The sequence below is a fragment of the Pteronotus mesoamericanus genome, unplaced genomic scaffold, assembly GCF_021234165.1.
Source record: "Pteronotus mesoamericanus isolate MK-2021 breed Mesoamerican mustached bat unplaced genomic scaffold, CSHL_Meso_final contig_101, whole genome shotgun sequence".
In the NCBI taxonomy this organism is placed as follows: domain Eukaryota; kingdom Metazoa; phylum Chordata; class Mammalia; order Chiroptera; family Mormoopidae; genus Pteronotus; species Pteronotus mesoamericanus.
This window is the reverse complement of record NW_026555001.1, coordinates 5,764,214-5,791,601: the sequence shown is the minus strand read 5'-3', so window position 1 is coordinate 5,791,601 and position 27,388 is coordinate 5,764,214. Positions and strand designations below refer to the sequence as shown.

The following is a 27,388-nucleotide window of genomic DNA, read 5'->3' as shown; positions in this document are numbered from 1 at the left end:
CAGGATCACATTTGACACAAGGCCTTTGGGAAAATCTTTCCTGGGATATGCAGGATATTCATTTGCTACCATATTACTATCGTTTAATAAAACATGTGTCCTAACAAAACACATGTCAATAAGTGAAACATTAACATTATAAGAACCAGCATAAAATACATAGTCATCAAAAGCTATCCCTCCACATGCACATCCCAAGGTGGATATGATAATCTCTGTTTTGTGTGATTTCATTGTGATATCAGACTCAGTAATTGTTCATTTCTGTAAAACAGTGTCAAAGACATTGGAAGGCTTAGGAAAATCTATTCCCTCTGCCCCACCCCCGCCCACTGCCGTGTTTGTTTCCCCATGCTTTTAGTAGAAATTTCATCTTGGAGAGAATGTACTTGCTGAGTTAACCATTGGGAGGACAAACTACCTTTTATATTTCTCCTGAAATTCCTAAGTGAGCAATGATTCACCGACATATTCATTTTATTATCCTTTATTGCACTGCAGATACTATAAATAGTTTCCTTTCTTCCTTCTTTCTAGCTTGGACATTGCTCATCGAGTCAAATTTTCTGGATAAGGGAGGACGAATAGCTCTCTAAATAGCAACTATCAGTGGAAAAACCAGTGTACAGCCAGGCACTACATGTTACAATGTTAGCAAATGTCACTGTAAAGTGGCAAAAGAAAGAATAAATCATTCCTTTGCTTCTTTTCCCTGACCTGCACCCTGTCAACTAGGATGCTTGGACAGAAGCTTACTTTTCTCCCCATCACTATATCAGTAGGACAAACAGGTTTGTTTAATCACATAAAATAAAATGAGACTGGAAATAAATAAGTTATGTGACTTTTCCTTGTTGGCCTAAAACTAAGAAATCAGGATTGGTCATTAAGTCATAATTAAGAATTGGCATTTAAGCAAAAAGTTCTCTTACATTATCACAAAACCACAGAGTCAGATAAAAGCAACAGAAATTGTTGCCCTGATAGCCAGGAAAATCTTTTCAGAGGTTTTCCCTCTTTGGGCTTTCCTAATTAGTACCCAGTAATGAAGTCAGGGACCTGATGTGATGACATAAATATCTCCTTACTGTGTGTATATTATGTGATCCAAAATAGAACACAAATTTTTCAACCCAGGCTAAGTGGTTTGATAAACTGTCATAAGACTTATTTGATCATGATCTCTAATGCACTTAAAATATGTAAAAGTGCCAAAGTACAAATAAAATCAAATTAAGATCTCCATGTACAGACCATACTAATGGTACATGAGTAAGGATGAGGACGGAAAGTGGCCCGGTAGAGTAACTATTCCACTCCTGGGATGCCATTTAGTTTAAAAGAGCATGCCCACATTCTCACCCCCACAAACGCACTCAACACACACATAAATAAAAAAGGAACTTACACAATTTCATCGTTCTGGAATTCGAGCTCTCCACAAGTGTCCTCAAAGTCCTCTCCTCCACCTCTGGCTGTCCCTTCAATGGTTTTATAGGGAACAATAACATTTCCTCGAGCTCCAGATGTTCTCAGCACTTTCACCTCCATGATGCCGATGCTCTCACTCACATGGGTCACGGGCTCCTCGAAAGTAAAGATGCCTGCGTGGTCATCATCAAAAATAGTCACGGTGGCTGTGGAGGGAGAGCCGAGGCAAGCGAGGGTAGAAACATGGTTGGCTTCCAGGATGCCATCTTCTGAAGCTTCCGAAGACACTTTGACATTACTGAGATGCACGAGGAAATTTTCATCCTCCTCAAAGATATCATCATCGATGATGCCAACTCTGATTTCCTTCTGGGTCTCGCCAGGCTTAAAGACCACAGTTCCTTCAGTAAATTCATAATCAGACCCAGCATTGGCTGTACCGTCCTCGGTTCTGAAGTCCACAAACACGGTGTTGGTCAAATCCCCGCCTCTGCGGATAATGGTCAGGGCTACAGTCCCACAGTTCTCCAGACACTGATATGTCCCTTGTTCAAAGAAGATCTTACTGACAGGGTCATTTTCAGCCACTTCAGTGTTGACCTCATGCATGCTGACAGCCTTCCTTGCTTGGTCGGCTGCATGCCTCTTTAAAATGTTGCCAGCTCCCGTCATCAGACGAGTGGCTTGAATGCGGTAAAATGCGCGACTCTTTTGCTGCTGACTCAGGACTTGGTAGTTAGCTAATTCTATTAATTGCTCTATTTCTTTCTCTGGATGCTTCTGCTTGAGTTCCTTCAGAATCCTAGCCATTTCTCGCCTAGCCTCTTCATCGTCCTGGTCCCTCTCATCGACCTCCAGAACCAGAGCGCCATCTAAGAAATTGTCAACATGGGAATTGACCACTTTCCCATCCATTTCAATTTCAGTCTTGGAAGATGGCCTGTCTCCTTCATGTTCAATAATCATTCCCCTCTGCTTGCCAGCCCGGTACCTCTTGTAGACATACTTGTAAAACAGAAGCCTCCTGTCTGCCACCCAAGCAAACACAACACAGATGGGAAAGAAGAAGAAAGTCAGTAAACCTTCCCAGACCTCCACGACCCCAGGAGAGATGACAGACAAAATAATGTAAAGCCAGGTATAGGCAAAGATGCTCCAGGCTGCCGTCACAAAGAACACACGCAGATGCTTAATCTTCCTTGTCTCTCCATCTGGGACCACGTAAACACAAAGTGCGATGATGATGAACATATTGAATGCAGCACTTCCCACAATGGTGCTAGGACCCAGGTCTCCTGCGGTGAAGTTATGGCCACACACTTCAATGACCGAGAGGAGAATCTCTGGAGCGGAAGATCCCAGGGCCATCAAGGTCAGGTTGGAAACCGTCTCATTCCAGATCCTCACAGTTGTCTTGGTGGTCTCTCCATTGGGCTTTTTTATGGTTATTTCTTTTTCTTGAGATGTGATGACTTCTATAGAGGACATGAACCGGTCGGCAATGATAGAGACTCCGAGAAACATGTAGACCATGGCCACAAAATACACAGTAGCTCTAGCAATTTTGTCCCCAAAGGAAGGGTCTTGGGGCTCCCAAATGGGTAAAATCACCCCTTTCTTACAGTAATAGGAGCCAGTACACTCGCCAGTTTCATTGCCTTCTCCTTCCATCTCTGTCTCAGCGCTTATATGGTCCACATAGGAAAATAAGACAGCCATGATGGCTAACAGGTGAAATCCCAGCGAAAAGGTGGATGAGAGACTTACTCGCAGCATGTTGCACAACGGCAGACTTCCAACTGTCCCAACCTACTGGTAAAAATAAGATGGGGGTTGGGTGGGGAAAAATTGCATCATTAGAGCCAGATCCAAGGCATGACTAATTACTTACTTTTATATAATTTTACCAATGATTTGTCTATACTTGACTATCACACCATGTATGGTAAATCATTATTCTAAGAATCCATCAGTGATTAAGTAAAGTTTATAACTCAATCTCACTGTTTGTAGATTTTCTAAACACAGTTCCATTCACCAAGCAATACGTACAGTTGACTTACTGGAAATAAACAGTTCAATTATAACCTTGCCTTGCTGTGTACATATTTATTCATGTTAACAGCTAATTAAAAGGGGGAAAACCCCAAACTTTTGAAGCATTAAATCATTTTCTCCTTGTTGCGAATGCAGATTTTTTTCTAAATTTTGGTTAGTACAATTACCTTCCAGAAACTCTTTCATTGCCAAAATCACCTTATTAAGACTGATGCTTTAGGGGTGGTCCTGAGTTTTCTGGATGAGGCAATCAGGGTCAGGAATGTTACCTCCTAAGCCATCTCCCCTTTCATTAATGTTTTTTGACATTTTTATAATCCTTTATAAAGTGTGGGGAGAAGCTGCTTTGGAATATTTTGCTAATTTTATCAACCTAAATAAATCTAAGAAAAAAGGCAAAAAAAAAAAAAAAAAAAAAAAAGGATGCTTTGAAGTTCAGACTTTAAATTCCTCCCAACACAGCTCCTGGTGATAATCTTAAATTCTGGAGCACACCTTACACTAAATTTCATGAAATCATGTCTTATGCGCCAAATGTATTTGGAAATACATAGAAATCTTCACACATGCCTGCACTCAAAGCTCAATGGTGTTTGTACTTGAGGAAAAAAATTCCAATGTGTGGAAGTAGTACAATACTTCCACACATTAAGTATAGTTTTTAAAAGCATGTTTGACAAGAGCATATTTCCTCCTAATTTTCGGCAAGCCCAGGTCTCCCAATGCATTAGCAGCTGGGCCTCTGGTTCTTCAAGCACAGCTCTGCACATCTGGGTACTGATCTTGCTAGAGGCCCTGCAGGCTGCCCACAACAGCAAAGGGAGATAACCAGGCCCAAGTCTGGTTGTGTGTTAAGATTCTTGCCTGGCAGGCTGTGAAATCAGCGTTACCAGCCATGAAGTGTTCCTTCTTGGTGTTGATGTCATACTTTCCATGGTCCTTCTAAAACACATCTTACTTCTATAAGAGGGTTCAAGTGACCAAAAAGTGCAGGAGCAATAATTCCATTTAAATAAGCTCATGTGGCAGAATGACAGTGACCGCAAAGTAACATCTGATGAAGGGCTGTAGGCAATTAGGGTTATGGCAACAGAGTCACTGAGCAGCACAAAGCTTGGAAAGCAAAGCAAAGTGGTGGATGGGGCCACCATGGCTCTAAATTCACCCACCAGCTTAGGCAACACTCAGCTCGGACCTGGCATCCTCTCTGCCTCCGGGGATCGGTGGAAGGCTAAGAGAGAGGAGGGTCCGCGCTAAGTCAGGACAACTCCCGTCTGAAAGGTCAGATGACATCAGGTAAAGTAGGGATAGGAAGGGGTCTTGGGTCAGAACACAGCCTTGTGGCCCAATAAAAGCTTAACAGTGGAGCTGGATTAGAGTCTTTCACAGTCTCAGGCTGTCTGAGAGTCTCCCCCACATTCACCTACCTCCTCCAGAAACTGCACCAGAGCCCAGGAAACTGCCCTCCCCCTGCCAGCCACATTCTGGCAGACCTTCAGAGAGCCTGCCATCACCAAAAGCCCTTCACAGCTCATCACTGTTGGGAGATGAGCTCTGACGTTTCCCCATGCAAGAGAAGACGCAACAGAGGGAGGCGGTGGCAGAATTTCACTCTTAAGTTAAAGGCAGAACAACTGAAGCAGATTTTCAGAATACGCAAAAGTTCATGGTCACTGTGCCTGCTTGTTCAGTCATTATAGGGCTTGGGTGAGTTGTAGGATCTTCTAAAACAAGGCGACATTGACCGGCCCACAAGAGTAGTGGAAGGTCTATGTCTAACTCCTTCATGCAGCTGTTCCACAAATATTTATGCGTGCCACCTAATACGTATTTCAGAAGGACCTTTTAGGTTCTCTTCTAGGTCCTGAGAATTTATCAATAAGCTCTTTAAAAAGTCTCTGTTCCCAGACCTTAGATTCTAGTGGACAGAAACAAACCAAAAAATACAAATGTCAGACGTGAAAAAGTGCTGTAGTCGAGTGGGGAGTCAACACACGTAGACCCCTGAAGGGACAAGCGTCTATGTGTGTGTCAGTGGGTACACACACACAGCATATGTGATTTATGCAAGATGGTTAAGAAAAGCCTTTCTGATAAGGGGACATTTTAGCAAAGTCCTGAAGGCAGGAAGGGACCAAGCCTTGTGGATGGATATCAGCATGAAGGTAATTCCAAGTGCTGCGGAGACCCTGATGAATGGGATTGTACTTTGCATAGTGTAGGAACCGCAGAGAAACCAGTGTGACGAAAGGGCAGTGAGCAAAGGGGGCAGGGCTCAGGGGAGGGAACACAGTGGAGATGGACCATAAGGGGCCCTGAGGCCACCATAAGGCACTGACTTTGGCTGAGAGGGCGATGGGAATCACAGGGAGGCTCTGATCACGAATACGATGTGATTTCCTTTGTCGAAGGACCTCTGCTGGTTCAGTGGGGGATGACTGCAGGGGCAAGGGTAGAAACAAAAAGACCAGCTTTTGACTATTATTAAAAAATTTGTTTTATAAATGATCCCAGTGCCTGGCAGGTATAAAAATGATACGGTAGAGATCTAAAGTTTAAAAAGGAGAGAGGCATGTTTGTAGTGACCCTTTTGGAAGATATGCAACTTGAAATGTCTTGGCAGCCCGTAAGGATTAGAAAAGGTGAGTAGCTGCACACAGGGAGCAAACACTGAACAGAGACCCAAACCTGTGCCCGTCTCTGAGACCGATATGATTAACCTCTGCCTCCACATTGCTGCCAAATCTCATCATGCCATTCATTCTTCACGTTTCAGCCAAAATGAACTTCCTAAAGAGCAGGTCTGACTCTCGCTCCCCTTAAACCTCTTCATCATTGCCTCTTGCCCTGAAGGCAAACCCAAAGCCCTCAGTAGGCTATTCAGATCTTTTAGGATATAGCCTCTGAGTTCCGGAATATGGAAAGTCTTCCCATTCCCTGATCGTGAAAACACTTTCTGATCTCCAGTCAATCTTTGCACGTTATGTTTCTGTGCCCCAATCTATTTTCCTTCTTAGAAACACGTTTCAAGTAGCACAACCGCAAATGATAGTCAATTGCCTAAGAGAGTAACACTAGATTCCGTTCCTAAACATGATCCTGGACACCAGGCTGGGCTTCTTTACGCATATTGTTCTATCTAATACTTACACTAACCAGCACGGCTGTCATTTCCATCGCAGTTGGTCCGCATTGCACCCCTGTGACTGTACAATGCACAGTGCCCTCACAATCACCCTCTGCAGTAGACATTAGTGACCCACTTTGGAGGTGGCAGAACTGAGGCTCAGAGAGTTTAATTACAGCCATACCTGAGTACTCATCGGCTTCAGAACTCGCCAAACCCTAGACTCGTCACCTTTGGACAAGAAAAAACTGTTTCAGCACTTGGCACTGGCTCAGGACTCACCAAACTTGCTAAAACTTGTATGAGTCATGACACCACCCACAAGAGAAAATGCTTCATTGCTCGTCGCTTGAAAAATTCGTTCAGTACCCATCAGTTTCAGCACTCGTCATGAGTTCTAGAACAAATTAACAATGAGTACCAAAGTACCACTGTATTTGGTAAAAGTCACACAGATAGTAAACTCCTGAATTGGGATTCAACCCTGCTCTGTCTCTGAGACTGATATAATTAACTGTTCCATTATCTCATTCCTGATAGTGTGTGAAGTAATCTTTGAGAACTATTAAACTTGGGCTTGGACTAGCCCATTGGAAAACCTCTTGGCTTTCATGCAGGTGTGGGAGGGCGTAGGGGGCAAAAGTCCCATGGAAGGTTCCCCACAGCCTGGCTTTTATCTTGTGGCTTAGATACTCAAACAGACAAGCATCAATAGCTGTGACGGGACATGTGGGCTGGCATGTTCCTAGGGACAGCTGTGCTTTACTTTCCAGCCTTTTAGCAATTACCTGGCAACCTCTTTCCGCATACACTCTTGGGGTAGTCTCTTAGGTCAGCCAAGAAAAAGCCCTGCCCCAACTCACATCTCATAATACGTTCTTAGCCAAAGGGTAGCAGATGTGCAAGGGTGGATGAAGCAATAAAAATCCATCACCATCATCAGAGAAAAACAGGTTAACTCAAAAAGATTATAATTATATTCAAAAATGGGTAGTATTATAATTTGTGAAATCAGTGGACACAAATCACTGATATAGCTTACTGGCAATGAAGCAACTGGAAAGAAATTTCTGGACTTCAGCTTCTTTCTTTATTCAATTAACACCAAATCCAAATGCTTGTGATGAAGTGGGAGAGCTGTTATTTAAATGAGAGTTCCTTCTTCATTTTGTCTCCATTCTTTCAGGGTCTTTCTTCTGCCATCAGATTCAAACAGATCTACTGGATCCTCCCCTCTTTACCCTCAAATATATATTTCTGCAAAAAATAAGCAGGAAATACAGGCTGTCGATATGTTGGTCTGCTGCCTCACTTTCCTGTATTTTGCTCTGATCTAATCTACTAAACTCTGTAAGGAGGGGTAGGCAGGTTTTAACAGTAGTTTCAGATCAATTATTACGTCCATGGCCAGTCCTTGCTTAGGAGTATCCATCATGTTATCTAAGTAAGTCTTCAGCACAGCATCAGGAATATGCGAATTACCTTCCCCTCGCTATTTATTTTAAAACCCCACCGCCTACAGGTTACAGAAACTGCCCTGGAAAAGGATAGAGAAAAGCTACCCCACTGAGCAAGTCCACCAACCTACACTGAAGGAGAGGTCACAGGACAGAAACATGCATCTGTCCAAATCAAACCGCCTGTGAAACGCCTGAGGGATGAGAATCCCACAGCACCGGCCAGAGGATTAGTGAGGCCACAGAGCAGAGGGCTCCCTGTGAAAAGTAATAGTCGTTTTGATTACTAAGGAGAACCTGACTCAAAGAGAAGGAATACCTCCGGCACGCCCACCAGACCAGTGCTCCAGGCCGCCTAATCTCATTCTGTTGATTGGCAGCTGGGGTTATTCCAAGGAACTCCTTGTCTCTCCTTCATCAGGACCTGGGATTCCCTTCTATGTAATTCTTGCTGACGGAAAGCCTCAAAGCTAAGCAATTAATCTGTTCTAAGGCCACATTAAAGGAACCGCAAATTCTACCCGCTACCCAGAGGCAAGCACTTCCAAATGCTTCTAGACAATGAGATGATGCCAAAGCATGACTTTCCTTATCTCATCATTCATCTAGGCGGCAAATTACCGTCCTGGCCCCCATCCTCGGGCATTCAGGCTTGACCACACTTCAGGAAGGAGCTCGGTTTCTACAGTAGCTCTCTGCTATTACATGCTTCCCCTCCCCCCACAATGAGACAGTTTCCTCTTTGCTGCCTGATAAATTGGAACAGGTCCTCAAGGGGACAGGCAGTGAGAGGTCACGTAAGGGACTCAAGTTCTTCTGCCTGAACTTACAAGACTAGAGTCAGGATCCTGTCCTATGTCAGAAAACACCCACTTTATTCATCAAAGGAAGTAGCAGGGTAATGGTCAGGCAGCATGGCCAAAAAAGGAAACATGGATTTAGGATTTAGGATAATGAAGAACTTATTGGAAAGTCATGAGAGGCAGGCACCCCTGGGCCCTTTCCCCTGCTTTGTTTTTCTATATAGAACTTATTACTTTTTATATGCTGTACAGTTCATTTAATGGTTCTGTTTCTTGTCTTTCTCTCTCTCTGAAAGGGTAAGGATCTGGGTCTCTTTTGTTCACTGATATATCCTGTTCCTAGAGCAGAGGCTAGAAAACAGAAGATAAGATGCACAGGACCTGCTTACTGAATGAATAAAATCATTCAAATAGGGTTATGTGCTGATTCACTGAATCTCTGAGAGCAAATCAGAATCTGCGATCTGGGCCTGGGCATTTGCATTTAAAAATGTGCCCTCAAATGAGCAGGGGCCAGTATCACACTGAAAAGCCAATGTCAGCGTTAGGTGGAGAAGAGGAAATGCGATTCAGCTCCTGGGCGTAGAACCTCAGGCTGGGAGAGCTGGTCTCCAGCACAGAGAGAGGGGCCGGGACCTTGACTCTGCCCAGCTCCTGCCCTCCACCAGCCCTCACTTGCCTATTTTTTTTCCTGGAATGCCAAGACCATCTGCCCTGTTGAGAAGGTCTTAATATTTTGGACATTCTCAACAAAGCATGTCTTTTTCTCCTTTCAGTAAAACAGAAAGACATCCAGTCAAACACCAACCAAAAATCAGCTCCATGAAAAGGCCCCATAAAAAGGAAAGTGAATCCAGACTTTAAATTTAAATATATTAACTCTGCACACTGATTTGGAAGTAGGGGCAGGAGAAAGAAAGCAGAGAATAGAGTCTTTGAATAATAAATGGAGAGGAATTCAGAGTGAATTCGGAGAGAATTCAGCAAGCTCCAGGTAAAGCGAGCCAGGATGGTCCTCTGATTCATTATGCCAACGCCAAGGGCCTTGTAAGGTCCCCAGATGGGGTATTTATGACAATAAGGACTAAAACCATTGAGCACTTGTTTTGTCCCAGGTGCCATACTGATGGCTTTGCATCCACTATCCCTGACCTTTCTGACAATACTGCAAGGAGGGATTACAATGCCATTTTACGAATGAGAAACCTTTCATAAAAGTCAGCTGTCTGAAGTCATGCAAACAGAAGTGACAGGCACTTTGGATTATACCCTAACGATTTGCAAAATGTCAGCACCTTTTTGTTTGTTCATTTGTTTGTTTTTACTATATAAGTTCATCTACTGTTCTGCAGTAGCAAAGAGCTCCTTACTTAGGTATTTAATGCAAAATAACCTTCCTCCCACCTGAAGAAAAGCGCTCTGTTCGCACTATCTCATCAGAGCCTTTCCAGTTCCCCTCCCTTTCTCCTGCCTTTTCCAGCCCCCAGGGGAGGGTTTTGTAAGCATTCCTATTCACCAGAGCAGGGGAAAAAGATGATCCATTTAGATTCGCAGGGGTGTCCAACCTTTTGACATCTCTGGGCCACATTGGAAGAAGAGTTGTCTTGGGCCACACATTAAATACGCAAACACTAAAGAAAACTGATGAGCAAAAAAAAAGAAAAAGAAAAAAGGTTTTAAGTAAATTCACAATTTTGTGTTGGGCCGCATTCGTAGCCATCCTGGGCCATGGGCCGTGGGTTGGACACCCTTGGTAGAGGATCATCAGCTAAAACCCAAGATCTGCAATCACTCCAAAGTCATGCAATAATCTCAAGGTTTTTCCACTTGATCAGGAAAAAAGAGAAGAGAGAAGGAACTCCTAGCAGTGAGCAAGCATAACCAAAATAAAAGAGGACAATGAATGGAGCTGGAGAGAGTATCACATTTTAGCATAACAAATCGATAATTTGCTCAAAGAAGAATAAATCAGTATTTCTTGAAGAATTTCAGTGCAGCTCACAAATGCACTTAGGATCAAGATATTAAAAAAATGTTTTAAACTGGTAAGTTATCCAAAGAAATGGGAAAACAATACATTCAGAGTTTTGTCTGCCAAGCGTTTCTTAGACACTCATGTACGACAAGATACTGTGTTGCAAAGATGGGTAAGATAATATCTCCAGTGAAGCTCACATTACAAGAGTCAAGGAGTGAGTCCCTTTTAGGGAAGACAGAGCTCTTCCATTCCTAGAGAATCACAGGGGAGGGGAGACTTTCCAGGCATTAAGACAGTGCATCCATAGATGTACCTTCATGCACTCAAAAGTGGACCATACGGTTCCCAGATTAATGTACCTGGGGTCTCCGGGTTAATGCAACCAGGGTCCCAGAAACTTCAGAGTGTTCAGCCTACAGTCCAGCAACAGAGAGATTCCAAGTATAGTGAGCCCCTGGAGGCAGAAACTTAGAGCATCTCTCATAAACTCCTTGAATCTTTCTGGGGCCTTATGATGGACAATAATAACCACTTCAGATAATAATGTGTTCACCATTTACCCTGAAGAGAAAGGGCAGCCTTCTTTGATGTTTGACCTTATACACTGAAAACTAATGAGGTCATATACATGCATTTATATCTGGGTTGCCAAAAAAGATTTCCTACCTACACATTAGTATTTTTTTCACACTAGCTTGATAACATTTCAACTTAATTTTTTTTTAAGTGAAGTATAGCTTTCTCTATATTTCTAGTTCTAGAGAGTAAGCCGCTCATTTATTCATCAAGCATTTACTGAGAGGCTTCTATGTGCAATGCACCAGACCAAACATTGTGGGGATTACAAAGGTGATTATCACATGGTCCCTGCATGAATTTACAATCTTCACATGACAGGTACTGAAATGAGCATGAATACTAGAGAGAAAATGGAAAATTCCGTAAAAGGACGGGATTGGAAGGGTGACAAAAGCTGGAGTGAGAGGACGTTCCAGAAGGAAGAAGTGATGTGAATAAAGACAGAAAGCAATGCTTCTTCAACTTCAGTTCATGCAAGAATCACCTGAGATGCTCATCAAAATGCAAATACCTGGGCCAGATCATCAGAGGTACAGGAGCTCTAAAAAGGAACCCCCCTAATTTGAATTTTAACAAGTTCCCCAGATGATTCTGCCATAGGCAGTGTTGGCGCCACCCCTTGAGAGAAATTGGCATAATGGGTTGGAAGGGCAGGAGAGGGTGGTAGAAGTGTCGTAAAGGGCAGGGGGCATGTTTAGCAGGTACAGGCTGGAAAGCAAAAGAACTCAAATATATCTTGACAGTAGGTAATGCCTAAAAAATAGAAGATAGTGGTTGTGGTAGTATCAGGAGGATGTTGATGTGAAATGGGATATCGGGTAACTCTTCCTTCCCACAGGTTGGGACTCCAGGCAGCATCCAAACACCACGTGCCCCGGTGAGTGTGCGTGGGAGGCAGGGGAGAGGAGAGCAGAGAAGGATGACGCTTCAACACAAGATCACAGAGGCTCCCAAAAGAGGGGAAAAAAGCACTGGAAGTAACTTAGTCCTACTTCATAATTTTGCCAAGGGTTAGTTCTGCCTTCTGTAAGTGGACACTGGTCAGGATTGCTAGGACACTTCATTGACATGTGACAAAGACCCAGCATAAATGGAGTTTTCAGAGACCTTGTATCTAGGTTCCATACATGAGCCCTGAAGAGAGGTAGAAAATATACAGAAAGAAAAGCCCCAAACTAGAAGCCTTGGGTGCCGATGAGAGCTGTGCACTTTAAATTACAGGCTCCTTACCAGGCACCATCTACTCCCTCTGTTCACTTCAGTTCAAGAGTAAGTCTTTGGTCCTGGCTGGTGTGGCTCAGTGGATTGAGTGCCAGCCTGCAAACCAAAGGGTTGCCGGTTTGATTCTCAGGCAGGGCACATGCGTGGGTTGCGGGCCAGGTCCCCAGTAGGGGGCACGCAAGAGACAACCACACATTGATGTTCCTCTCCCTCCCTTCCCTCTCTAAAAATAAATAAAATCTTTTTTTTAAAAAAAGAATCTTTGCAGTCACTTTGCTTTCTAGTCTGTCCCTTGAGAATGGGGATGTTTAATACAAAATCAAATTGCAAGCTATGTGATAGGAGTTCCCCAACCTTTTTGGCACCAAGGACCAGTTTTTTGGGGGGTGGGAGGAAGGGGGAGGTTGCGGGGAGGAGGGAAGGACAGGAGGCAGAGCTCAGGCCAGCGTTCCTCCCTCATGGCCCAGTACCAGTCTGTGGCCTGGGGATTCGGGACCCCTGCTTTAGAATACCTTTTTTTTTTTTTTTTTAATCTTTTTAACAAGGAAAGTTCTAGTTATGTGGGTATGTGAGTAGAAGCTGGTGAATTTCATCAGCTTTTTTCCTGAGTCATTAAATTCCATCTTCAAGTAGATTGCTTTACGGAAGATGGAATCCTATCAACTTAAAGTTTGTAAATCTTTTAAATTTTCCTGCATAGTCTCAAATCACAGTCCTTGAAAGAATAAGATGCTCTTGAGGACAGCAAAAGTAGGAAGTAAAAAGAAACTTTAACTGATAGGTTCTCACATAATGGTGACCCTTCATCAATATGCTTTGTTACAATTTTCTGAAGTTCCTGACAATATACTCAGTGCCATAGATCTAAAACCAAGTGTACATGTACATAAAGCAAATTAATCTATTATTAGTATTAATTTATTTTTAGAGAGAGGGCAAGGGAGGGAGAAAGAGAGGGAAACACTGATGTGACAGAGAAACATCAATTGGTTGCCTTCGCACACACCCTAATCAGGGACTGAACCCACAACCCAGGCATGTCCTCTGACCAGGAACTGAACCAGCGACCTTTTGCTTTGTGGAATAATGGCCAACCAACTGAGCTACACAGGTCAGGGTTAGGACAAATTTTTAAAAATAGAAGTAGCTTAGAATAGAAGGAGCCAAATTTTACTATTTAGAGGAATAAATTGAGTGGTTAATGGGAAAAATCAAAATGTTTACACAAATCTGAGCATAGTTTATGAAACATATAGTTTCTCCAAAAAGTAAGGCATCTAGTGCTTATGCCCTTTAAGCCAACCCTAAACACTAGTAGTTGAAGAGTTGTTTAAAAATTGTCTTAAGTGTTATGACTTTAATGTTAGTAACGATGCCAAGGCTGTTATGCTATTGTCTTCTTGTGGTCAGTGAAGATTCATAGGATTGGACCAATTAAAAATGTAGAGAAAAAAGTTAATGGAGAAAGAAATGGTAATCATTTAATTAACAAGTGAAGACTAATTTCTGCCTATTAAGCCTTTGTTTAAGCAAGGACTGTTTTCATCAATATCAATGACAAACAAGAGAACATTCATTCATTCATTCAACAAATGTATATTATGCGTCTTACAATGTACAAAGCATTGAGACTAGGACCATAAACTAAATAGACACAATCTCTCTTCTCCTGGAATTTATTATCCAGCTGGGAGGACAGATAACAAATGTTAATTGACTTGTTACAAAAAAAGAAACATAATTATTAGCTCTGATAAATGCAATGAAGGAAACATACCTTCCCACAAGAGTAAGTAAGGGAAGGCCTGACCTACTAGGGTATTAGGAAAGACTTTGCTGAAGAAATAACATGGCAGCTGAAATTTAAGATGCTCAGCTTGGAAGCCAGGCAAAAGGGTCCCAGAGAGCAAGGCCTTAGGTTGACAGTTTTGCGAAGACTGTTCTCTGAAATGGGATTACTCCCAGACCTACCCTGTTAGGTAGAATGAGGTATGAGATCACGTTTTCAGAAAACACTGAAAGTGCCTTCGGTAATTTACATGAGACCTTTCCTGTCTGAGGTCAGTCATGCAACTGGAGTTAACTGCATTCTACCATACTGCTGGGGGCAACGTGGTGGCTGGAAGGGTCACTGGCCTGGGGGCCAGAAGAAATGTGTGCTAGACTAGGCTTTCCCTGACCAATCATGTGACTGTGGACCAGTCACTTTTCCTTTTTTTAGCCTGATTTGTAAAATTGGGAAATTGTGCTAACAATCCAAAGTTATGATATTTTAGCCCCTCACTTTGGCATTCAGGATCATCATCCATAACACAACACCTGCCTACCTTCCCATGTTACCTGAGCTACCAAATAAAAAGTACCCAAACCTGCACCACACTTTCCTGTCTTGTACTTTTCTCCCTGTCCTTGATGATCCATTTCAAGGTCCAGCTTCCCTTCATTAAACCTCTTTTATTGCTAAGAAGCCCCCTAAAAGTCATCGAACTTTGTCCGCTCCCCTTTTCCTGACATGAAAACTCAGGCCATGATAATCTAAGAGGCTTTTTCAAAGCCACATGTCAGAAATGTCAGAACTAGGCTCTAAAACAAGGCCTCTGAGTTTCTTGATCATCTCTCTTCATATGACATCGATCCAATTGTTAAGATTCCCCAAGCCCACCAATGGGGCCTTTGGATCTCTCACAATCTACCTTGTGTCAGGCATTGGCAAGCCATGGCCAATGCGTCAAATTTGTAAAATTTGGTCTGCCACCTATTTGTATCAGGTCCATGAAACTAAGTTTTTCTTTAAATATTTGGGAAAAAAATGAAGAAACAATATTTCATGATGTGTAGAAATTATATGAGATGACCATTTCAGTGTCAGTAAATAATGTTTTATGGAACACAGCACACCCACTCATGGAAGTATTGTCTACGGCTGTTTTCACACAACAGTGTTGAATAATTGGGGCAGACCTTATGGTCCACAAAGCCAAAAATACTATGTGACCTTTTAAAACACAGTTGTGTGACCTTTGGTGTATGTCATTATGTATGTCCTTGTCTTCCTTTACCTGTCCATGGCAACCCCCCACAATTACCATGTTCATGTAAAGGCACACAGTCAGGAACAGGGGCTCTCTCACTGTTCATCTCTCATGTCATAAGAAACCATTGCCCTGGCCAGCCAGTGTGGAGCACCATGTTGGAGTATCGTTCCTTAAACCAGAAGATTGTGGGTTCAATCCCTGGTCAAGGCACATACCTAGATGGGGTATGCACAGAAGGCAACCAATCAATGTCTCTCTCTCACATTGATGTTTATCTTTCTCTTTCCCTTCTTCTCTCTCTAAAAGCAATGAAAGAATGTCCTCAAGTGAGAAAGGAAGGAAGGAAGGAAGGAAGGAAGGAAGGAAGGAAGGAAGGAAGGAAGGAAGGAAGGAAGGAAGGAAGGACCCTTATGGAGCATTCATGTGCTGGAAATGGTTCCAAATGTTTCACAAGTATGAATGCATTATTCCTTACAAAAACCTCCTAAGGCCCTTTACTACTATTATTTCCATTTAATAGCTGAAGAAAATGAGGTGCAGGTGTTAAGTATACCATTTGCTGAATTCAAACAAATATAATAACTATCATGGTATGCTTGTGGACCTCAGAGAACATTAGTCTGAGTATCCTAGGGTCCTTCATTTGATTAGTCAACATCCTCAATCTAGAAGTAAAAGTCATAGTTCTCCTTCCACTCCTTGTTATTCATCCAGGGACTCCTGGGGCCAGAAAACAAAGGCATATTTCTGGAGCCATCCACATTATCTGAGACAAAAGGGAAATGCGACTTTGATGAAATGACTTCAGAGTCATAGATCTGGATTCCACCATCTCCAATTTCACTTTATAAAGTAATTTCATTTCGTATGCCCTTCATATGCTTATATGTTTATTTGTTTAAAAAAAAAAAAAAAAGACAATCTGGATGTGTTTTCCGGAGCAGCTAGCTGTGGTTCTAGGCAGAAGAGGACTGATAAGGGGAAGCTCTTAAAACAGGCCGCTGAGAGCTAACTGGGTGGCCAGCAGAAGGAAGACAGTGAGGGCCTGGGACAAAAAAGAACTATCAGCTTTGCCCAGCACCAACTCACAGATTTCAGCTCTAAAGGACTCACATCCCCCAACATTTGAAAGGTAGATGGTAGATTGTTTTGGAAGAGTGGCTTGGAGGCATCTGCTATATGACTGAGCGCCTGTCCCAGCGCTATCCGTTTGCCCCGCTGATGTCACCCGCCCTGGGGCTCTACCACAGCCTACAGAGGGAGTTGAGGCTTGCAGGTAGAGGAAGCAGTCTGAATCTCCACACCTGCTGGCAGGGCGGGATGCCATCCACGGGGCAGAGAGGGCCAGGAGGGCCCTGGGTCTGGGCTGTAAGGGGAAGCGGAAGGGAGGAGATAGAGAAGCTCAGGAAGCCCAAGGGAGAATGCGCCAGAGCCATCTGGTGCAAAACAAAGAAAAAAACATCTGTCATGACACAGAAAACATAACCATCAAATTTAAGAGAGAATCAGGCTGGCAGGTGGCACTTGCCTAACCTCTCAGACTATTACAGCCTCTCTCCTTCAAGGCTGTGCTGGAAATTCATCATAAATTGTGGTTTCACATGCAAAATACATTTGTGCAATGGCTTCTGCTGTCATTTGTTCCAGATCCACAGTCCCCATGGCATGGTCCTGACTGTGACAGACAGCTGATTTGCAAAGTCTGGAAATGGCCCTAACATTGCCCCGGGGTTGTCCTTGTCATAAATTAGCTGGGACTGTTTATTTAAAAATAGCTAGACTTTATTTATTATTAAAGTCCTTTTCACTCTCCGAGAACAAACTAAAATGCCTCCTCTTCCATGAAGGCGTTTCCAATGTTCTCTTCTTCCCTTCCACTCCAAAGCACTTTGCTCATTAGTTGCAGTGATCTCTCTCATGTGACCGGACATTCACTTGTTCTAAACCATGACATCCCTGAGAACAGAGAGCATGGCACAAGGAATGTAGCTGTTGAACGGCCTCAAAAACTGGAACCGTCACTTAAGTTCTGAACAAGTTATTTAGCTAAGCCATCATCTTCACCTTTAAATCGGGAAAAGAATGTCTCCCCTTGCAGGCGCTCTGAGCATTAAATGAGAAAATGTGTACTGAGCGCCTAGACTGGTCCCTGGAACATAATGGGTGGTTAACATATGTCAAATAACTCCCCTTCATCATCTGCACTCTCTGGAAAGCCCAATGCAGTGTCTTGCATACACTGAGTGCTCAATAGATATCACGGCTGCATTGAAATAAATTGCTGAATCACCCTCTTGTCTGTTTGACTTCATCTCATATGAGACTCAACCAGGCAATTATTAATTACGCTGGCTTCACATACAATGACATCTACAAAGTGATTACACTTTCCGTCTTTTTTTCAAAAATGAAGGTGGATTCTATTACATGTATTTTTCTATGTCTATTACTTATGCAAGAAACCATTAGCCTGCATTGGTATCATGCTAGCTTTCTGGGTTACTGGTATGAATATTCCAAAATGATACAGTTAGAAGCCATTCAGGATATTAAGGATATCCTTTCACACTAAGGAAAATAGTTTGCCCATTTCTCAGAAGGCTTTAAAAAGGCTAACATTTCAAGAAGGGATGAAATTTTTGTTACCTTTGTTGTCTGAGAATTAAAATTTCGGTGCTGGAGTTTATCTCAGCAGCCCCAATCCCAGGGACTGGCCCCTCACACTCGCCCCGCAAAAGGGCCCTCAGAGAGCACTAACCAGGCAACAACCTAGTTTCAAAATTCCTCCACTTCCTCTGCCTCTTCCTGTGTTCCAGGCCCTCAGGACTTTTCTATCTGCCAGCTGATCTGATAAACCAGTCCAAGTTTTTTTCTTTTTTTTTTTTTTTAAAGAGTGAGATGCTAATGGTTTGTGAGAATGAATTGTACCTCCTTCTTAGGTAATATTGCATTTTATTAGGGATTTCCTGGGCAGACCTACTTATTCAAAGGAATGCCTCTGAGAGTGAGGATTTCAAATCCTATGTTGCCTGATGGATAAATGCTTTGCACCTAGGGGTGTTTTGCCCCCTCAAATCACTTTAGACCTGCTACCAGCAATGTACTTGCCCTTGACCACAAACTCATGTCCTTCACTTCAGGACTTTTCTCCTGAAATTGGCTAGAAAATTTCAGGTAAAGAGAAAATATGATCCTCTTGAACCTTTGTCTCTCTTGTTACTTACTACACTCTCTTGGCTGGGTAGGCAGATCAAAAGACGGTCACAAATGTAGATACAAAACACGTAGGGATCAATGCGGAGCCTACCAAAACATTTGAGGCGGTAAGAACTGTGAGAAACATCTCCTGAGTTAAGTCAACACACCAGGAAAAGGCACCCAACCTCTTCATTTGTATTCTGAACTGCTTTCATAAAAACATACCAAAAGAGTAATTTACCCTAGGAGTCTCCAGTTCAGAAAATTGGCTGTTTGATTTACAAACCCTAGCGAGAACCTAATAGTTGATTAGTTTGAGTCTTCAAAATATGAGTTATGTAAAATATATCTTGTGACGTGTGTGTGTATGCGCTCAAATGAGAGGCTGAGGAGGGAGGGAGGCAGGAAGGGAGAGGTGGAGCAGCACAGACACAAACACACACACACACACACACACACACACACACACACACACGGAGGTACCTTTTGGAAGAGAAAGAAAACTAGAAACAATCCCATTGCCCTTGATGAGGCTGTGCCAGAGTAGCCCTGAGCCCAAATCAAAATTTCAGAGGCAGACTCGGAAAGCTCACACACCCCGAATCTAGTCCTTCCAATGGGTCGGGAAAGAGCTGACATTTACTTCCACTAAATCTCAAGTGCGTCTCCAGGCCACAGACACCCCTTTGTTCAGACAGAAAATTGGAAACAGCTAGTTCAGCAACCCCCTGGCCTGGTGTGCCACAGTTATTAATTGAGAATTAGAACCCAAGTGAGAGGCAGGTAAGGGAGTTCTAAGGGATTCTAGATGGGATTCTGGAACCTCCGGAAAGTCAGGGAGATATTTGCCACAAGGGGGAGCAGGAGAATTTGGTCAGATGGGAGACAATTTGGTAGAGGTTCTGATGAGGGGTCTAACTATGAGGTCTGGATGATTTGGGAAGATATTTTGACAAGAGACATTTATCCCTTAGAAGATCAAAAAAAAAAAAAAAAGGTGACAGGATCAGGAAGTAAAATCATTGCATGTTGCTTAACAAATGTAAAGCAATAAATTAATTTTCAGTTAAAAGCAACATACATACATTCTGCAAACATATAAACCATGAATGATAAGAACTCTCTCATCCTGTTTTAATTGTGTATTTCCTTTTCCAAATTTAATGTCTGTCAGTTTTGATCTTGCCTATTTCCATGCTGATGGGACAGATTGCTTGTTTATTACCTACATGATATTCTCCCTCCACCTGACAGCATCAGAAAGGACTCCTCTCACTGAATTGCAAGATGAACATCAGATGGTAAAGTCCTAAAATGCACTTACTTTGGGAGAAATGTATCCATGAGCTAAATACATGGGGAGTGCAACTTCGTTGGATCTGCAGAGCTTTCCTCATCATTTATTTTGTCAAAGAAATACATTAAGTACTTAGAGGGAAGGAACCATGAGTTTACTTTGCAAGATAAATAAAAGTCTATTTTTGTCTGATAAAAAACATGTTAAATATAGCTTGCTAACAAAATGCTGAAAACCTCTTGGAATTTTATTTTTCTCAAAACATAGTAAGCTTAAAAGAGCAATTAACGTAATTCTTGTAAATAGTCCTGTAGGTATTACTGACTATATTTCACCTCCCTTTTGTAATTTTATTTGGGGTTAAAGTACTCCTACTGCTATGTATTTTATTCCCTTTCATAATGAAGAAAAAGGTTAACTAGTTCTCAATCTTAATCCAAAAAGATACAGTGGAAACCATTAAGTAGTAATAGAAATAAGTAAACAGAAAGACAGATAGGTAGGTAGGCAGATAAATTGACAGATAAAGCATAGCCTGCATATTCTTTTAATTCATTTCTTACTCTCCCAGCCCTGTTAAGCTTGCAAAACAGAGTAAATGGAGTATGATTGTCTTGGGCATGAACATCCTTTGCAACATCTGCACAGTTCAATAATAAATAATAGTTTACCTTTGTGCAGTTTTCCCCCCCTAGGAATTAATCATTCCATATTTAATGAAAGACAACAGCCATTTGAGGGGGAAAAAACAGGGATCCTTTTATTGTGGCTGGGAGAAATCTTAGCTAAAGAGGCCTTAGATCCAAACAGAATTCCTCAAGCAGGCAGAATTTATAAAACGAGAACCACTTAAGAAGACACATCTTGCTTCTTAAGGAAATAAGAGGGTCTCCCTCCCCCCACCCCACCCCGCCGGCCCTTTTCACTCACAAGGCCCCCAAAATGGAGCTAGCTCTCCCTTCCTTCCTCCTTTCATACCTGCCTAACCTTCTAATTAAGCAAGTTTAGCAACACCAGAGCTAAATCCAAGTAACACAGAATTTGAAAAAAGAACCTAATAATAATCATCCCTGTCATGGTTTTGTTTTCTTTTCTGAAATGAATGAAACGTCTAGTTACATCTTTCTTTCTCTTTTCCTGACTTGCTGCGGGAATAGCTTTGGGAGAGAAAGAGAAAGCATGTGAGGCTGTGTGTATGTGTGTGTGTGTGTGTGTGTGTGTGTGTGTGTGTGTGTTCAGGGCATGGGTGGGACATGCACTTTGTGAATTCCCTCCTGGTTGCTCCCAGTCTCCCTTAGGAAATCACACAGGAGCTGGAGTGTGTATGTTCCATTGCTCATATTTGGAGATTCTCAAGCTCTGCCTTTACCCAGATCTGATCAGAATCTCCACCTACTCGGCCAGCTCCTCCATGATGGAGATGCCTGTACTGTCTTTACCATATCTGTCATTTTTTAAAAAGCTTCTTCCACTACACCTCCTACTGATATCCTTTTTTCTCATTTTAGTCTTTACACCTCCAGCAGGACAAAGTTTGTATTGTTATATTCACAACCACTAGTGGCTGACTACCAGGAGTGAGAGCGCGCCAGCAAGGGAGTCAGGCTAAGGGCTGGAGGGTGGTTAAAACAGATTCCTAGTGCAAAGCATGACTTTCCAGTGACTGCGGACACCATGCACATCGCTCTCTGTGAAAAATTCTTTGTTAAATTTGATCACTCTGCCGTCAATCCAACCACTGCCACTTTGTCTGGAGAGGGAAATACGAATCACCAACCCAAGCCATTCATCAGTCAACAGAATCCAAGAAGGGAGGGGGATTTAAAAAATCACGGATGCACACAGAAGCCTCGCCTGGGCGGATTTGGTTTCTTTAGCCGACTGTCCACCCATAAGACCTCCCTCTTCTTCATTAAGGTGGAGCCAAGAAGGGTATCCTCATATCTCAAAAAACAGACCGTTTCCCTAAAGCTCCAGGGGCAGATAATGCAGCTGCAAAGTTCCCTTCCAATCTCTTGAGGGAAAAAGCCTGTGCGTGTAGAATCCCCAAAGCACACTCCGGCACAGCGCCCAGAAAAGGGGACCCTTCAGCCCACTCCCCGCTGCATTTTTCCCTGCCTGTCTCCGGCCCGGGCCACACCTCCCTTTGCTCCGCAGTCCGTGGCGAAGGAGCACCCAGCGCTGGATGGAAAAGAGGGAACTCGCAAGTATGCCCTTGAGGAAGACCCCAGGGATTACCAGGAGCAGGGATGACCGCGGAGCCCAGTTGGTGGGGACGCCGGGATCCCCAGCAGCGCTGCATTCCGGGTGGACTTAGATCTTCGCGCCCTCCGTGATCAGAGCCCCGTGCCGCGCAGGGTGCAGCATCTCCTGGGCAGCCCTTTCTTCCTCCGGCAGCCGGCACTGGCAGGGAGGCACACTCACGCCCAGACGCACGAGCCCGAGCAATCGCACTCCCCGAGAAGCCCGGACACCCCGGAAAATGTGTAGCAACACACCCGCAATTTAGGAGCCGGTCCTTTGTCAGAGCGGAGGGAAGTGTAGCCTTATGAACAACAAATGGAAAATAGTTGGCGGTACCGGACCAAAACCCTCCTGCTTGCCCATCATAAGATCCTACCTGGTTTGGGGGAGTGTGGATGGATCTTCCCCCCGTTCCTCCACGCTAGTAGGAAAAACGGCACACTCCCTCCTTTTAAATAGCTCCCGATTAGGAAGAGGTCGCTCCCATCTTCATGGGGAAGCACAAAGCAGGCGACGGCGGGCAGGCTCCCGTGCTGGGCAGGCTCTCGTGCAGAGCCGGCGCGAGCAGGAGCGGCGGCGGCGGGCAGCCGGTGCGCGCGGGCGGGAGGCAGGCGCGGAGGCCCGGAGGCTGGGAGGGCCGGGGCCCGGGCGGCGCGCGCGCTCTCCCTCCCCCCCGCGCACACTCGCCCGCCCGCCGCCCGGGGCCTCGCACAGGCTCACACGCGCGCTCGGCCCCGCCGCTGCCGCGGCCGGCCGAGGCCCCGAGCCCCAGCCCTGTGCGCGCCCCCAAGCCCGGCTCCTTAGGGCACCGCCTGGGAGTAGAGCCGGAGAGTTTGGGGAGCACTGAGCGGGTGGGGAGCGCTTCCAGCCGCCCAGCCTCTGCCGTTGAGATTTTTCCTATTTCCTCCGGGCTGTCGGCCCCGCAGTGCGTTGTGGTCGCGCGCTAGCGCTCTCTCCCGCACCCAACCCATCGGGTACACGCACACACCCGCGCTGCAACTTTTCTTTTCAACCTTCCTCGCTTCACCCACAGACAGAACCCCAACCCCAACTCGCCTACCCGTTTCTCACCTCTGAAATTGTTAATCTTCCTTCCTTCACTTTCTATCCATCTGCTAAAGAGATCTGGGGATGTATCAATGATTTTCTCTTAAATTCTCACTCCGTGTTTTTCCTGCATATCAGACATGCACAGCAACACGCTGGCTAGTAGCTGCTGACGCAAGCAGATAAGGCTGTTTGGGGGGCGGGAGGGGGCGGTTGGGAGGGGCAGAGGTATTTCCCAGCCAAGAACTCTGAAAGATTCTCCGTGTTGGTATTTCCCTCAGACTGCAGCTCACCTGGGAATAAAGACCAAGAGGCTGTTTAATGCGAAAGCCACGCAGCTTTTCAACTACAGAGAGGAGTAAAAGCTGAGCATTAAGGTTCAGTTGGGAAAGATCTAATGCAGAAATCGACGAACCATTCATTGCCCTTTCCAAGAGAAGCATTATCATTGCCAATACATCACTTCCCCATAATTAATAAAGGAGCATTGCACCAGGCCCTTGCTCTCTTGACAGCTCATTCATCCTTACAAATCCTTAATGACTTGGCAGGATGAAAGGCTAGACCTACTGTGGAGTTCACAAACGTGGCTGAGCATCAGACTCTTGGGAAAGCTTGTTAAAGATGTAGATTTCAGCGTCGGATCTTGAGACTCATATGTAGCTCTCAAGCGGGACTCCAAGTTGTATTTTTATTTCTTGTCTTAAAAGATTGTATTACTTATTTCTAGAGAGAGGGGAAGGGAAGGAGAAAGAGAGGGAGAGAAACATCAATGTGTGGTTGCCTCTCTCGCGCCCCAAGTTTGTAAACTTTAAAGCACCAGTAAATATTCGCTGCTGATGTGGTTGGCCAAGGTGTGGGGGTAGGGGCCGGGGACAGCTACCTGGAGAAGGTGAGAGAAGGGAGAACTGCAGAGCACAAGGCAGAAATTAAGTTTCTTAAACAGAATTCTTCCCAGTACTTACAGTGCAGCTGTGAGGCAGCCAGCCCACAGGAAAAAGAGATTCTGAGCAGGAACCCCACTGTTCGACTAGGAGGCAAACAATGGAAGCAGCTCTCCTCCGCTTCAATGCGAGACGCTCTCAATCCTTACCGCACCTTAAATTCTCCTGGGGAGCTTTCCAAAGTCCCAGTGCTTAGGCCACACCCCAGACCCATTAACTTGGAATCTCTGAGGGTGGGACCCAGAGACCAGCAACTTTTTAAAAAAATGTTTCCTGGTTGATACCCATGTAACATAGGTTGAAAGTCACTGTTCTAGGCCAATATTCCTTAAACAAGAAAGTGCTGTGAATAACCTGGGGAGTGTCCTTTGTTAGGCAGTAGATCTGGGCAGCCCTGGGATCCGCACTTTTGCATCGCTTACATTCAGGTGATGCTGCCTGAACAAGGCCCTCACTTTAATTAGCAATGGTCTGTTGAATTCCAGCCAGTGGTTATGGACCCTGGGCTTGGTGGGGGAATTCCAAGCTTCTTCTTATATATTCCCAGGAATCATTCCTCTCTAAGGACATTTTTCTTTCCTCAGGCTGAGTTAAATTTTCTGGGAAGCCACTGTACACACAAGCTTTCTGTTATACTGCACTGGCTAGGGGGTGTGAACAGGATCACACATGGGGAGACCCAAGTCACCAGCTCTCTGTTCGAGTATGTCTTTAGCCAAAGATTACTTAGGGTGTTGAATTTAAGGGAATGTAAAAAGGGCTGACATTCGGCTCACACTCAACAAAAGGGGCTTGGAGAGAAAAGCAGCTTTTTAAATGACACAGAGAAAAGCATATTTAAGTAAAGACCTCACCCATAGGAAATGGGACAAAGCTAACTGAAGGAGCTGAGTGAAAGAGCTAAATGAAAAAGTGAATGGAGTACATCTCATTGGAATAAAATGTATGGAAAGGGTGTGGTCTATTATTGCTATTATGGACCACTTAGTGAAAGCTCAAATTTTCCTGAAAGTGTAAGCATGCTTGTGAAGTGGGGTAAAGAAAATCCGTTCTTAGCATCTTTATCTCAGTGGTCCGTGAACTTTTATTCCAAAGTCCATCTTGTCAGTAGCCGAGAAGGCATGAAGGCTATACCTTGGGCCTCTCTTCCTTCTCTTTTCCGACCTAGAATGACATCAGATCAACTTGGATGATCAGGAAAACACCTCCATTAACTGGTCCTCTCTTTACCTAGAACCTTGAAAGGCGGCCTAGTGCCTAGTGATTTGGTGCCCTTTCTGAACTGGCTCAATTTTTGAACCCCTAATTTTTATTTTGCCTTTCATTTCTCAGTAAAGGCATCTATATGGCTTCCAGAGCCCGGAGGCAAATTGAACCTTTTGCTCCCTCCTAAATGTCAAGCATGACTGGATTTTTATTGCAAGAATTATCAAAGGCTACATCACTGGCACAAGGCTCTGGCTAAGGACATTGTGAGGCTGCTGCAGGCTGTGGCTTTGGAAAGAAGAAATATTGTTTGTACGGAAGTGGTGATTTACATTCCAACGGCAACAGTATTTCTTAATTGTATTCTTGAATATTAATTGCCATTCTTTCCTTTGGATTTGAGATTCAGAGTTATGGGTTTCCACTGTTATGTGTCCAAGCGTGACCATTTGGGGACTCCATAAGAATATCACTAAGATTTGATATATTCTTATATCAAACATGGTTCAGATGTTCATGAACTACTTTCCTGCAAATCTTCAGGAGATTTTAGTCAACTCATTTTAAGACCAAGTATAAAACTTGTGAATTAGGTCTAACTTTTTTATCCAGGCTATGAAAAAATTAGGTCTATGATCAGTGGTGCCACAATTTTGAAAAAATATTTATTTTACTAAAACACCCAATACTTTTTTATTACAGGGAAAATTCACTTTGTTAAAACATAATTCCTTTCTGTTTAGCGTGAAGTACTTAGGTCAGAGGTACCATTGCTGTTTTTTCAGTGCTTGGTGCTTCTTAAGTGTGTTCCTATAGAACCAGTCCTTCCCGGCCTCGTTTACTCTGCTCATTCCCATCTCTGCTCATTCTTGGTCTGATACCGATTTCTATATAAGAGAAACATATTATAATGCCCTCAGCCGGGCCAGCTGGTGGGACTTAACATTAGCCATTTCCTGCAGAGGGACCCTCAGGTGGGTCTCTGGCCCCATTTGTCCCTTGGGGCTTTCTTTGCTGCTGATGGGATCCAGGGGTTTCTGGTTCAGGGGGTGGCAGGATTCTTTGTTTACTAAGTGCTGTTATTCCTTCTTTGAGGTCTTATTCCTACAATTCCACTCTTACTTCTCTGTTTTGTTCTGACTGGTTGAGTGCCACCGTGGAACCCCATCCAGCAAGCGGGCGCTGCTGCTGGGTGGCAGCAGCCTTACTCATAGCCTCCCAGCTATCACCCGTTCTCCCCTGGGTCCCACCGCTGTGAGGTGACCCACTTCCTAGGAATCTGTCACAGCCTTTGGATAGCAGGTGCCTGCACTTTTGCGTTTGAGAAATTATAGTCAGGGTTGGGCTTGTACAAGATCCTAGCACTTTCGTTCCATATATTTACCTCTTATTATATTAAGGGCACATCTAGTCTGTATCTCACCACTTTTCCAATGGTAAGGTTGCCAGTGAGTCACTCAAGAGCAAAGTCATTATCTAGAGCAACTAGTGGGTCAGAAAGGAACAGAGACGAGTTAAGAATTAAGGCTTTGGAGTTAGAATACCTGGAGTCAAAAATATCACCTCTAGCCATGTGACCTTGGGGAAGTTTCTTATTCTCTCTGAGTCACAATATCTGTCTGCAAAATCTGCATGGTAAAGTCTCCTTCAGAGAGTTGTAGGGAAGATAAAATGTATTAATGTGCTTGACATAGTTCTTCATCATAGTAATTATTCATTAAATGGTGTTGTTTTATAATTATTGGTAAAGTTCCATAAAAATG

At 43.9% G+C, this 27,388-nt stretch overlaps 1 protein-coding gene across 9 annotated transcripts in view; it reads right to left on the bottom strand.

The window, feature by feature from the left end:
* Positions 1–27,388, bottom strand: part of SLC8A1 (solute carrier family 8 member A1) — a 311,840-nt gene that overhangs the window by 267,976 nt on the left and 16,476 nt on the right. For 3 of the 9 annotated variants that reach the window (XM_054567378.1, XM_054567424.1, XM_054567431.1), the window contains exons 1-2: positions 22,805–23,021; positions 1,409–3,243 (exon numbers count right to left, since the gene is read on the bottom strand). In XM_054567378.1, the coding sequence (XP_054423353.1) occupies positions 1,409–3,207 (1,799 nt within the window). In that variant the 5' untranslated portion in view covers positions 3,208–3,243; positions 22,805–23,021. Of the gene's footprint in view, positions 1–1,408; positions 3,244–22,804; positions 23,022–23,499; positions 23,617–27,388 lie in introns of those variants that run through there. The other 6 variants (XM_054567395.1, XM_054567440.1, XM_054567450.1 and 3 more) reach the window with 4 other exon arrangements.